Genomic DNA, 13,594 nt, shown 5'->3' on the forward strand with positions numbered 1-13,594 from the left:
TGACTTGACTGGAAAACGTATGATTGCTAGAGATGCTGTTGGACTTCCGGGTGAAGGTGGATCTCTTTTTCTTCTTTTTCCACGGCAGGCACAGGAACATGAGCGTGGAGAGGAAGATCTGGCGGAAGTTTGCAGACACCAGGTTGTAGAGGATGGGGTTGATGGCAGAACTGACGTAGAAGAGGACATTTGTCAACATGTAGAAGTAGTGGTAGAAGTTATAAAGGAACCTGATGGAACACAACAAGACAGAAGAAACTTGAGAGGCAAGGAGAGTGAACAACTTGCAGTTCCGAGACTGGAGAACCTGGAAGCCAAATTTGCAATGGTTGGAACACAAGGACTGCCATACTAGATATCATCTGTGGGCCATCCAATCCAACAGTGGCCATCAGTAGATACTTTAGAGGACTTTTAACCCTTCCCCTCTAGAACTCCTAACAGTAGATAGCTATGGAACACACACCTCCTCACAAACATCTCAGTCTAGTCCTTTGACCGTCACACCTGCTCCTGTTTTTCTTTTTATTTGTCCCCCATTATCAACTGGACTCCAGGGTTCAGTGGATCCTCCCATAGGCTGGGAGAAAGCCCCGCCCGTGTCTCGCCCATCTCCCGGTTTCCAATGGGAGTAGAGTACTGCAGGCAACTGGTTTGGGTCTGTCACATTAGATTATCTAAGGTTGGTCAATATTTTTTTTTTCACAATTTGTCTTTCATTTTAGAAAAAAAATGTTTTTTTTCTGAAAATGAAGCTTTTTGCTGAAAACTTGACATCGTTTTTTTTATTTTTGTCATACTTTCCTCAACATTTCTCACCAATATCTTCACTGACTTTTTATAAAATAACTCATTTTCTAAATTATTCATGAAAAATGTCATTTATCAAAATCCCATTTTTCAGCAACCCAAAGTTTTCAATTATTACTTTGAAATTTTGTGTGCTATTTCTTGCTGATATTTTTACCAAAAGTAATTTCACAAAAGCGAGATAAGTCCATTTCAAACCTGAAATGTCAAACTCTTTAGCTTGCAGTTTTAGCAGTGTCAGTCCCAGGATAGAAAAGACAAGATAATATCATTTGATGAACCAACTTCTGCTGGTGGAAGAGACACCTGAAGAAGAGCTCTGTGCAGCTTGAAAGCTTGTTACATTCTCCAACAGATGTTGATTCTTTAAAAGACAGTATCTCTCCAAACTTCTGAGTGAATTTGTCAGCCTGTTTTTCAACCCAATCTAACTATAACCCATGCAGGAGTTCTATCCTCTTCCCATTTTAATCAACTGCAAAACTTCCATTTCTTATAGGTATATAAGAACCAGACTATGGCTGGATACTCATCAACTGGATAAGAAAAGGGTGGTTTTAGTGTGATGTGCAAACACTGTGCACAGAAATGTCCACAGAACTGTATCTCAGACACTGCAACTGCTGTCTCTCATTGCTTATGAGAGTTGTCATAGGTATATGCCATGCTTTGTAAACTCAGGACAATTATTTTTAGTGGTATGGGAGGTTGTGCACCATTCTAAAGCTGTCAACACAATAGCATGAATCTCTGCTAAAGGGCTTTGCTCCGTGTAAATGGTTTTTAAGAGTTAAGCCACAGACCTCTATAGAAAACCACAGTCAACCACAATTGCAGAAGCCACATCAGTGTCTCTGATTTAATGGCTACAAATTGCAAGGATATGTCAGCAGTTTAACGCAGCCAGAGGTGCTTGTTTGGGAAAGTGCACATCTTCCAGACTGAAAGAGCTGTCAACAATTATAAAGAAAATGTGAAATTCTAGTAGCTTGCAGTGCTGGTCCCCTTTGTTCTGGCTGAAGGAAGTACTGGGAAAGTAAGTGTCCTTTCAAGCAGTTCCTTCCTAAACATTTTTAAAGATTAACAAATGCTAACGTTGGTCTATTCAATCCTCTTAAACTGCAGTAGGAAACTGTTAAAATGTCTTATCCCTATAGAAATGTACAAGATTTCGGACAAACATACAGAAAATCTTCTGGTTCCTGTTCAGTAAGGCCTCAGTTTTCAAAAGTGACTAGCAATTTTAGGTGCCTTGATTTTTGGTTGCCAACTTCAGACATTGTAAAGGGGCCTGTCTCAAGGATGGTACCCACAAACAGATCTCTTTTGGAAATCTTTGGTTTCTAAAATCAAGAATGCTGCTTAGGGTCATACTTTATATTAAGATTCCCTTTCATAAAGAGGTTAATAAATGATTAATAAATGTTTTAACAAGTGGATAATCAATGGCTGTATATTGCCATAGAGTCTAGCAGGTCAATAGATTGCTTATAACCATCTACAACAAATACTACAGGTTGAACCTCTCTAGTCCGGCACCCTCGGGACCGACCCGTGCTGAACCAGAGAATTTGCCAGACTACGGGAGGTCAAGATTGTCTAGCAGCATTACCAACACTTCCACTGCTTACTGGGCTCTTAGAAGACATTTAGGGGTGAATTAGAGCTAAACAACAGCACAGAACATTGAGAGCCAGGACTGGTGGCTGTAAACAAAGTTTATGGGACCGTGGGAAACTTGGCCACACCCCGGATAAGTGGACATCCAGTTCACTAAAATCATGCTGGACCATGGATATTGCTGGACCAGACAGTGCCGGACTAAAGAGGTTCAATCTGTACCTATGTCTATTACTTGCTTATAACACCTATAAATCATTTATGAAACATCTGTAAATACCAATTACAAGTGAGGTTCTTTGCCTTCTTTTCCGTTTGTTTCTGTAAACATTAACAGAAAAAGGACCCTGCCTCATCTCAGACTCAGTTCCTCTGTACAGGCTGCTGCAGGAAAATGGATGGATGTATTTAAATAAGCACCATTCCCACAGTACACGGAATATCAAGATAATATGAATTAAATGCATAACCATTATGCTGGGAGATGCCATCAGGGTGCAAGCCAGGTAAGATGAGGTAGGATTGGTGGGAGATGTGTTCTACCAGGGTGGAGAGATTATTTTCAATATGAAGGGTCCAACCACTGGATCACGCTCCCTGGATTACTCATTCGTGATTTGGCAGAATTCCTTGGCCAATATGGCTATGTTACACTATGAGCAAGGGGTGTGATTCCTTTGCTGGTGAACACACGCTTGCACAAGCTCAGTGAGAGCTAGCATGAGTATAAATGGCCGTGTAGCGGCACGGGTATGGCTAGTGACAGCAGCTGCATAACTGAACTGTGCTGAACACACTCCCCCACCGGTTTCAAGAGGCTTTGTACTCAGCACAGCTCAGTCCTGTCTCTGCAGCCACAGCCTGTCCTATCACAGCTACACTGCTATTTATACTCACCCTAGCTTATGCTGAGCTCATAGCATAGATGTAGTCTAGATAGGATGAGCCTCATTTGCACAGGTGCAGACTTCTCCACTGATCTCCATGGAAGTCTTTCAGCATCCTTGAAAATCAGACCTTTTGCTCTTCTGCCTAGACACAGAGGAAGGATAAAATGACCAACGATTGTGATGCCTTACCAACCCCAAACCCAGTGGCGGATTTAGAGTTAGTGGGGCCCTATGCTCTGCCTACTTTTTGCGCTCCCCACTCAGGGACCCAGCCAAGAAAAAGAACATTCACTCTTCCTGCTCCTCCCATTTTTCATTCTTTTGTCTTTATCCTCCTCTATTACAAGCAATAAGAAGTAAATGAAATAAAGTGAGGGGCCTTGATTGTTGTTGTAATCTAACTTTTTTTTCATGGACCGCTAGAAAATTGTTGCAGGTCTCGGGTAGACCACTTATTGATCTGTCCAAATATTGTGTGTACCATTGGCTAACTATTGTAAAGTGCTTTGGATAAGAGCGTTTTGTAAAAAAAAAAACCCATAATCTCTCTGGCCGCGGAGCGCAGCGTCAGGCACCCCAGTGGTCCTGTGCTGGCTGTCCCAGAGAAGTGGGCAGAGACCCACATGTGCTCTACCTAAAGGTGGGGAAGGGCAGTTCCATCATCTGCTTGAGACTCCCCTCCCCTGGGCTCTCCATTCCTTGGCTGCTCTCCCCCTAGCCCATTTACCAGGTAGCAGGCAGCAGCAAGAACAGGGGCTGAGACGCTTCAGAGGATCACTGGGTAGCCACACAGCTGTTGGTTGGGGAGAAGTGGTGCTTTCCCACTTCAAAGTGCCACTTTTCTCTGGCTGGCTGTGCGGCTGCCCCATGCTCCTCTAAAGCCTTCCAGCCTGTGTTTGCACTGCTTGCCACGTCCTGCAGGTGAGCCTCCCTGCCCTCCTGCCCCGCCCCCCCACAGCCCTTTCTGCGGAGGCACTCCTCCCTCCCCCCAACAAAGCTGGACTGCCCCTCCAGGGAGGCCCTGTGTAAGGGCACGGTATGTTTCATTGTAAATCTGCCTCTGCCCAAACCCTTAGCACTGTGTTCCAATCATTACAAATGCATCCTGGGTCTGTAGCTATGAGGTATTAATTGAACAGATTTCTCTTGTTCAGACATGGGCATATTTGTTCATGATCTCATGTCAAACCACCATAAGCAGTTAATTCACCAGCATTACTGATAACTCCCCATTCATAAAATAGCTGTCATTTCAGAACTTTCTCAAAATGAATCATGGATTTTAAAAATATATAAAAAATGCGAATGGAATACATCAGTCTGTGTTAACTGCTGACAAAGTTGTCTCAAGGCAAATGTTATTGTTACATAACCACTTGCTCCTTTAAGTGCTTTTCTTATAGTAAAGTCAACAAGAAATAACAATTTGCTTCAATGCATGCCTAGAAGTCTATTTTCAAAATTAAATGTAAAATCCGGTTGTTACCAAGCCAGGATATACAATTTGTTTCAGGGGATTGCTCTACCGTAAATCACTGCTTCTTGAGCTTGGAATTTATGAAATTTTAATAAACTCTTAGTTTAGTGGCATTTTAGCATTGTGGAAATGTCCTCCGCTCCTCCCTCTCCCTTTCATCACAGGAAACAGAACTTTTTTCAGAAAACAGAGGATAGAATATTGTCAAAGAATTACCAGAGTAATGGTTAGATTCTTCACTGAACATATCTCTTGCCACCTTCATCTCAAGGAATGTGGGGCTAGATTTTCAGATTTTCAGAGAGTTTAGGTGCAGAATTGCATGTGCAAAATGCATGCTCTATTAAATACCTGATTTGTATGTGCAGTTGCCATGACTATGCAAAAAAAATTGGATTGTTGCATGTACATATAGCTAGTTGGATCTATTTGCATGCGCTATTTTCATCTTTTATTTGAGCAATGTGCATACAAACTAGATGTGCAAGTACAAGTTTAATTGCCCAACTAAACTGTCTGAAAAAATCTGGCCATTGATTCCTGTATGTCAATTCTGGCCTTTTACAACTAACCTTGATATATAACCTACTCCAGTCTTATAAAAGACTATAGACTTTAAGGCCAGAAGGGACCATCTTGCTTTAGTCTGAACTCTTGCCCACTGCAGGCCACTGAACCTCACTCACCCACTCCAGTGGTAGGACCATGACCTTTGAGTTCCTGAAGCCATCAAATAATGATTTAAAGACTTCAGGTTTACAGCAAATCCAGCTTTTACTCTCATCCAGACCAGCAAATGATCTGTGCCCCACACTGCAGAGGAAAATGAAGAACTGCCAGGATTTCTTCCCATCGGACCTGGAGTGAGGGGGGAATTCCTTCCCAACACCAAATATGGTGCTCCTTTAGATCTTGATTGTGTGATCAAGAACCAGCAGCTGGACAGCTGGGAAAGAATTCTCTATAGTAACTTACAGCCCTCTCCCCTTCCAGTGCTAATAGAAGTCACGGATTCCCAACAATGGCCCACCTCATCATGTCTCTCATCATCCCTTCCATAAACTTGTCGAGCTCAGTCTTAAAACAAGCACTGTGTTCTGCCCCCTTTACTTCTCTTGGAAGGTTATTTTAGAACTTTGCTCCTCTGATGGTCAGAAGCCTTTGTGTAATGTCAAGCCTAAATTTATTGATGGCCAATGTATATCCATTTCTTCTTGTGCCAACATCGGCCCTTAAATGACTGTTCTCCCTTCTGAGTGTTTATCCTCCGAGACTATCTTATCTCACCATAGCCTTCATTTTGTTAGGCTAAACTAGCTATGCTTGTTGAGTCTCCTCTCATGAGGAGCATAAATATGAAACATTTTATTCACATACTCCCACTTTTTTGTGCCAACTTCTTTAATGTAAATGTGACATAAGCTTGGTCCTAAAATCATTCATTGAGGAATTCCACCAGTAACCTCCTTCCTGCCTGACATTTGACCTTTCAATATGACCCTCTGTAGTCTCCCCTTTAACCAATTCTTTATGCACCTTTCACTGGTTTATCCCCATCTTCTCCAATTTAACTAATAATTTCATATATGGAACTGGGTCATGCTTTATTGAAATCCAGGTAGATTAGATCTATTGCATATCCTTTATTTAGAAAACTGGCTCTCTTCTCAAAGAAAGAGATCAAGTAGGCCTGGCATGATCTACCTTTTCTAAAACCAAGTAGTATTTGTATTCTGAAATATGCAACCATTTTCCTTTCTGTGGGTTCTCTTCTATGACCTAGAAAATTTAGGGTTTTTCAAACTAACTTGTGTTTTGATATGAGCTGCTCCACCTTACAGCTAATGTGCCTCGCTCGGTGTCTGAGATACATACCAACCATCCACACAGTATGGATAAAAATGGTCCAATCAAGGATTTCTTAGGGACTGCCAGAGGTAAAAATTGGTCACTCTATCAATGACAGGTGGTAACTTTAACAGGTGATTGCCAATAACAATCAGATGCTACTTAAATACAAGCTAATGTTTTCCATCTTTGGGATCCAGCTATTAAAAGCTCTAATAAACAAATCAAGCTGAAGACAATTTTGAGACCTTCTGAAGTTCATGTTTTCCCTGTAAAACTTTGGGAACAGGTTCTGATCTCCTTATTAAATATCACCATACCCTTGATTGACCTCAAAGATGCTAGTAGTTGAATAAGGTGGTACTCAGTGGAAGTAAAGTTTGGTCCTAAGACTTCTGCAATGGCATGGTACAATTGCATTCTACTTCAAAATACTGACTCACTCTGTCCAGTGATCTGCTGGAACATAGCAAAACATGAGCCGCCGTACGTGATAAGGAAGCCAGCAGACCACAAAGGCAATCACAACAGCACCTGCAAAGTACAAAAATTGTCCATTATTCTTAGCTAGTGGTGTGCTCTTCTTTACTAGAAATAAAAAAGTGATCATGTTTTGTGCACATTTAACACTGTTTTACTTTTAAAAGCACCACAATGTTCTGATGTGCTATAGTTAAAATCAGTTAACAGCTCCAGAGTGATGACCATGGCTTATTTTCTTTTATGGTAGAGTAAAGGTAATGGAAATAATAGAAACTGATTACAACCTATGGTGCAATAGCTGGGTATAAATATATGAAAAGAATTATAATGCATGAAAAGGCAATAAAGGAAGCCTCACATTGTCTAGTTCAGACTCTACTTCAGATCAAGCAAAATCTATCTCCCCACCGATTGTATTTGTATTTTACCTAACAGAAATAACCATAGCACTTTTTCATCCAGTAGCAGGAATACTATGATTTCAGTAGTTCATAGCACATACCTATGTCCCACCTGTATACAGCCATTGAATTACCAAGAGTCCCACTGTGTTAATGATCTTGAAAGGAAGATTTAGCTCTTTGGGGCAGAACCAGTGTTTCCTGTAAGCTGAGCATTTAGGTGGCCACAAGGAGAGATTCTAATGCTGCCCAGATGATTAGCAGAGCACCCACAGCTGGCAGCAGGTGTTTCTACTGGTGGTACACATCTGCACTTGCCTCAGTGCACATGACAAAATGCATTCCGCGCATATATGGAAAAAAATTGGAGAAAACATTGGGTAGGACCCATCTTTTTCTTTTAGTTGTACATCACCGAAGGGTCATGGTATATGATGGAGGCTCCTAGATGCTACCGCAATCCAAACAATGCATGATACTACTACTACTAAAATCAATAATCAGGCGTATTTACCAAGGGTAATGTTTTATTCCCAAAGGATTCCTTTTCAGCAGGAGTTTGCAATATACCTGTCACCGCACATGACGTTAGATCTGTCAAAGTAGGAATGTTGACAGTTCGGATGGAAATCTTGTGACATGAATGCAGTGGCACAGAAGGAGTGGGTTTTTTTCCTCCTGAGCACAGAAGTCCATTTTAGGATGTGATCCTTCAATTTGTTATTTTAGCAGAAATAAAAATACAATTATTCCAGATCCACTAATTGACTGAGGGAGTTCTGGGATTGTGACCCTAACGGCATCCTAATGCAAGAGGGCAAGGAGCTATTGATATTTGCTAGGGAGTTTCAGTAGGTTGGACCAGTTCAGTGTATCCTAATTCTTGAATGTCATAAACTGTGAGTGAGGTGTCATGTAAGCAGTGCAATCACTTTTCACGTAGTGGAAAAGTGATCACACTGATCATTTTCTTCCATTCTGTGCGTCCAGTAAATGACCAAGGAAGGAAATGTGGAACTAATCAGACAAATCTGGGGAGTGGGGAAGTAGGTTTCTTCCTGACAAACAACAAGCCCATACTTCCAGGGAGGTGTCATCAGAGTCGATTAGCAATCACGTGGCAAGCAGCCATTTATTTCCAACTTGGAGGGCAGAAACAGAACAATTTATGTTTCAGCAAACATCAGTGTGGAAAGAAACCAGCTCAGAACTTCACTCCACACCTGATTCCCTGCCTCCTTCCTCACAGCTGGAATGAATTTTACTTTTTGGGAGGGGAACCTTCAGAACAATGTATTTCAGAAGTTCCCTGAACTATGCAAGAGAGAGAAAAAGAACCTTATGTTATCATTCACCTAGGAAGACCTGGGAAACCAGCACCTTTACTTTTGCGGGAGGTTCTGATTAAGAGACAGTCAGCCAGTCTGGACAAAGAGTGATTGGTGAGAGAAGCCATCGAAACAAAGACTGTGCCTTGCTAGATTAAGTTTTAGATTTTGATGCATATTCTTCACTTTTGCTTGCTTGTAACTATCTCAACCTTTATTTCTTTTATTTGGCATTGTTTGACCTATGCTCTGTTGTTAATAAACTTGCTTTGTTTTAATCTAAACTAACCCAGTGCTCTATTGAAGCGATTATTAATTTGGTTCATGAGGCAAGCTGCTGGGTACTGACTCTTTAAAAAGCGAACAGTCCCATATAATTCCTCTGAATGGTTCGGGAATGGCCTGGCCATTGCAGAGCCCACAGGTTTGGGGAAATTTGGGACTGGAGGTGGGTTGGCGTCACTTCGCTAGTAGAAACCATTGCTGAAATGTACTGAAGTGGGGCTGGGTATAATAAGCAAGCTGCTAGAAAAAGAGTGCTGAATTAGCTGTTTAACATCAGAGCTGCCAACAAGGGAGGGAGGGACAGAGGCAGCTTGGGCTAAGGATTTAAAAGGGCCTGGAGCTCCCATCTGCTGCTCCTGCTACCTTAGCAGTAGCAGCAGCCAGAGCTCCGGGCCCTGTTAATCATCACCAGAGGTAAGTGCCTGGCAGGGCTGAAGGGCTGGCTGGGGGAGGTTGTCCCCCCAGCCTTGTCCCTTCCACCTAAGGACTTGCCCCTCTGGGTCCCGGACCTGGGGCCCCCCAGAGCCCAGAAAATCATGTCCTCAGTCCTGCTTAACACACATACACTCAGTACTCGCTTGTTTGCTGACTGTACGCAGGGCCGTCCCACAACATTTTGGCACCTGAGGCGGGGAGCTCAAATGACGTGCACATATGCACCAGCAGCAGACACAATTTTCTACACTCTGGGTCCTAGTGGTGCCACCCTCTCCTCCCACAGCCTGGCATCTAAGGAAGCTGCTTCAGTTCTCCTCATGGTAAGGCCAGCCCTGACTGTACGTATCCAGAATGTGATACGTAGCAGCAGAGCATGGAAGGCACCCAGAGTCCCAAGCAGGCAGTGATGCAACCCCTTGCTCATCTGGATCACACCCGAATATAACGAGGCGCCTCTGGCACCTTAGAGACTCCCAGGTGCTGCAGGACTGCACATTGTTTTTGCAGATACAGACTAACATGGCTACCGCTCTGAGACTTTACCTCAGAATATGACAGTGGTTCACAGTATTTGTCTGATTATTAAGAAAATGCCTCTAGCTCAGAAGGAAATCCCAGTGTGGCATGTAGAACCTCTCCAGCAGTATCTCTACTTATATGATAGAAACTATGTGTGAAAATCCAGGGACCCCCCTCTCAACCAGAATGTGTCTCATTATAGGGATAGTCTAGGGATAAATGCCCAGACAAATTTTTAAAAAACAACTTCCACCAAGATACACAGTTAGGCTTGCTTTTAAAAACACCTTTAATAGCATGTTAGGGCCTAGGTCTCTCCTCCCTTTAGAGGACTTACTCTTGATTTACACTGGTAGTGGGACTAGAATCACACCCCTGGAAGTTTTCCAAAATAAAGCAATCAGATGTTCCAGAAATTAATGAAATTTGCAGGTCAGATTCTAACTGTACGCCATAATCCACTTTAAGAGGCTTCCATTGACACCTTGATCCAAACTCCATCCAAATCAATGGGGTCTTTTAACGGACGTGGATGGGTTTGGATCAAAGCCTTTATCACCTGTCTGAAAGTATTTCTTCATGTCAACTCAGGACCTTGGTTGCTTGGTATTTTGCTTTATGAAGCCCAGAACTATGGCTGGTAGTCAGTCAGCTTTGACTTCACTGATGCTGAAAATGACACACTTTCTATCAGTCCCCAAACACGTTCTTTGTTCCTACAACTCACTAGTTTCAAACATATGACAAAAAAAAAATCAACTGAGAAGCTCCTTCCTGCCAGTAAGATGCAGCAGCGACTAATTCCTTTGGTCTAGCCCCGTCATGTCTCCTTATGCTTTGAAGAGGCTTCCAAAGTGGAGTCGGTCTGTTTGCAAGCTGCTGCAGTGTCCGTAATCAAGTTGTGAGGTTAACTGGCTCCGTTTAGATTCATTTGCTGACATTTGTAGTCAGAAAACCAGGATTAGTCTCTAAAGTGCTGCAAAGTCCTGTCTTTTGTTTCAGCTAGACCAGACTAACACGGCTGCATCTCTATCAGGATTGTTCTCGTGAGTCTAGCCTATAAACAAGGGTAATGTAAATGTAGAAGTTGGATCTGCAATCATAAACGGAGCAATTTTTATGCATTGAACAAAAGGCTCTCACAGAGCGGAGTGTGACAGGGAAAGACTGTCAAATAATCAGTGAACCGATGACAAGACAGCAAGAGGGACCAGAAAATCAAAGTGGCTGGGACTGGAAGAGTTCTTGAGATCATTTCCTCCTTGAACCAACTTCCTATCCCAGTGGTTTTCACATGATGGGTCGAGACCCAGTACTAAGTCATGGAATATCAGGCACTGGATCTCACTGCTGAAGAGGGATGAGGTGACCAGTGGGGGTGCTAAGGCAGCTACCTGCCTATACTGGCACTGCAGACCATGCTGCACCCCAAAAGTGATTGGCAACAAGCTGGGCTCCTAGGTTGAGGTAGGAGGAGAGAGCGCACAGGGCTCTGTGCACCACCCCTGCCTTGAGCACTAGATCCACAATCCCATTGGCTGAGAACCTGCTGCTGGCTGTTTTTGGGGAACGGCCTGGTCTGCAATGCCAGGAAAAGCAGGAAGCCGCCTTAGCAACACTGACTGGCAGACACTCAAGATAAGCTCCTCTGGCCGCAGCCCTGAACCCCCACCAAAACCAGAGCCCCCTCATACATCCCAAAGCTTTCATCCTCAGTCCCACCCTGGAGCCTACATTCTAGTCAATTATGTTGGGCCACGGACATTTTCTTCAACTGGGTCATGAGAAAAAAGTTTGAAAATCGCTGTTCTATCCTGAACAGTGATTATTCCCCTTTATTCGGCTCTGGTGAGGCCACATCTGGAGTACTGTGTCCAGTTCTGGGCCCCCCACGATAGAAAGGAAAGGGTCCAGCAGAGGGCAACCAAAATGATTAGGGGGCTGGAGCACATAACCTACAAGGAGAGGCTGAGGGATTTGGGTTCGTTTAGTCTGCAGAAGAGAAGAGTGAGGGGGGATTTGACAGCAGCCTTCAACTTCCTGAAGGGAGGTTCCAAAGAGGGTGAAGAGAGGCTGTTCTCAGTAGTGACGGATGGCAGAACAAGGAGCAATGGGCTCAAGTTACAGTGGGGGAGGTCTAGTTGGATATTAGGAAAAACTATTTCACTAGGAAGGTGGTGAAGCACTGGAATGGGTCACCTAGAGAGGTGGTAGAATCTCTATCCCTAGAGGTTTTTAAGTCTCGGCTTGACAAAGCCCTGACTGGGATGATTTAGTTGGGATTGGTCCTGCCTTGGGCAGGGGGCTGGACTTGATGCCCTCCTGAGGTCTCTTCCAGCTCTAGGAATCTATGATCTCTTAACTGCTCCAGTGGCAGCCAAGGGGGAAATTCTCCTTGATTCATCCAGAGTAGCATGAGACCTACAGAAGTGCTGGTTCACGTGTTGCTGCCGTTGTACCCGGGCCATCTACAGCTCTGTCGCAAATGCAACATTCAGTCTGAGGTTTTTCAAAGTTACTTGCTGGGTTTGCAAACCCAACTCCTACTGTAATCGCAGCCTCGGTGCCATTTTTGGGGCTCTATGGTCATGACATTGCTATAACGGAGGCGTCTTCCTTTACATGATTTGAGCCACTGATTCGACACAATTAAACCACAAACGCATCACCCTCTCCTTGCACTGAGAGTGTCGTAGACGCTTCCCTTGACCCCACAGTGCCAACAATTCTCTCCTGTGCTCCTCCCAGCCTCAAGTCCTTGGGGTGGCCTTGGAGACCTAGCAGAGTACCTCTGTAATGACCAATGACAACCTTTCCCCATCAGCTGCTGAGGGATCATTCTGAGTCAGAGGCGTAGCGAGGGTGTTATGCGTCCCAGGGGCAAAGGCAAAATTTGCAGCCCCTCTTCCTCGCTGCCATGTGGCGGGGCCCTAACCTGGCGCACGGCTGAGCCTGACCCTGGGAGGAGTGGGGGAAGCTTGTACTGCATCTTCCCCTGCCCCCTTCAGTGTGGGGCCGGGCCCCTGTGCACAATAACCCACCAGCAGAGATGGAGGGTTGGGCTGGGGGTGGAGAGGCAGGGAAGAGGCTCCAGCCAGCAGCAGGTGCAGGAGGAGCAGGTGAGCTAAGGGATGACAGGGGGAGCGGAGGGGGACTAATTTGGCACCCCTCTAGCATGGCACCCGGGGGCAACTGTCCCTCCCCCCCCTTGCTACGCCACTGTTCCGAGAGCCTATGGAGTGCTAGGTGCCCTCCGCCCACCTCTCGGAGGCACTGCAGTCAGAGACGAGAGTCGGCAAAGGGGTTGCACAAGCAGCTGTAGCAGGAGAGGGATCACTTGATGATTCCCTGTTCAGTTCACTCCCTCTGGGGCACTTGGTCACTGTTGGAAGACAGGTTACTGGGCTACATGAACCTTTGGTTCGACCCAGTATGGCCATTCTTATAGACTGACAGATGCTGATGATTGACTGGAAAATTGTCTCTCGGTTACTG

General features: G+C 44.3%; 1 protein-coding gene across 1 annotated transcript in view; it reads right to left on the minus strand.

Annotated features, from left to right (window-relative positions):
• NTSR1 (neurotensin receptor 1) overlaps positions 1 to 13,594 on the minus strand; it is a 154,501-nt gene that overhangs the window by 9,465 nt on the left and 131,442 nt on the right. The window contains exons 3-4 of the mRNA XM_014575093.4: positions 7,089 to 7,179; positions 1 to 230 (exon numbers count right to left, since the gene is read on the minus strand). The exon at positions 1 to 230 is cut by the window's left edge and continues 9,465 nt beyond it. Coding sequence (XP_014430579.2) covers positions 1 to 230; positions 7,089 to 7,179 — 321 coding nt within the window. The remainder of the gene's footprint in view (positions 231 to 7,088; positions 7,180 to 13,594) is intronic.

Source organism: Pelodiscus sinensis, chromosome 17 (genome assembly GCF_052426305.1).
Source record: "Pelodiscus sinensis isolate ZL-2025 chromosome 17, ASM5242630v1, whole genome shotgun sequence".
NCBI classification, from domain to species: Eukaryota; Metazoa; Chordata; order Testudines; family Trionychidae; genus Pelodiscus; species Pelodiscus sinensis.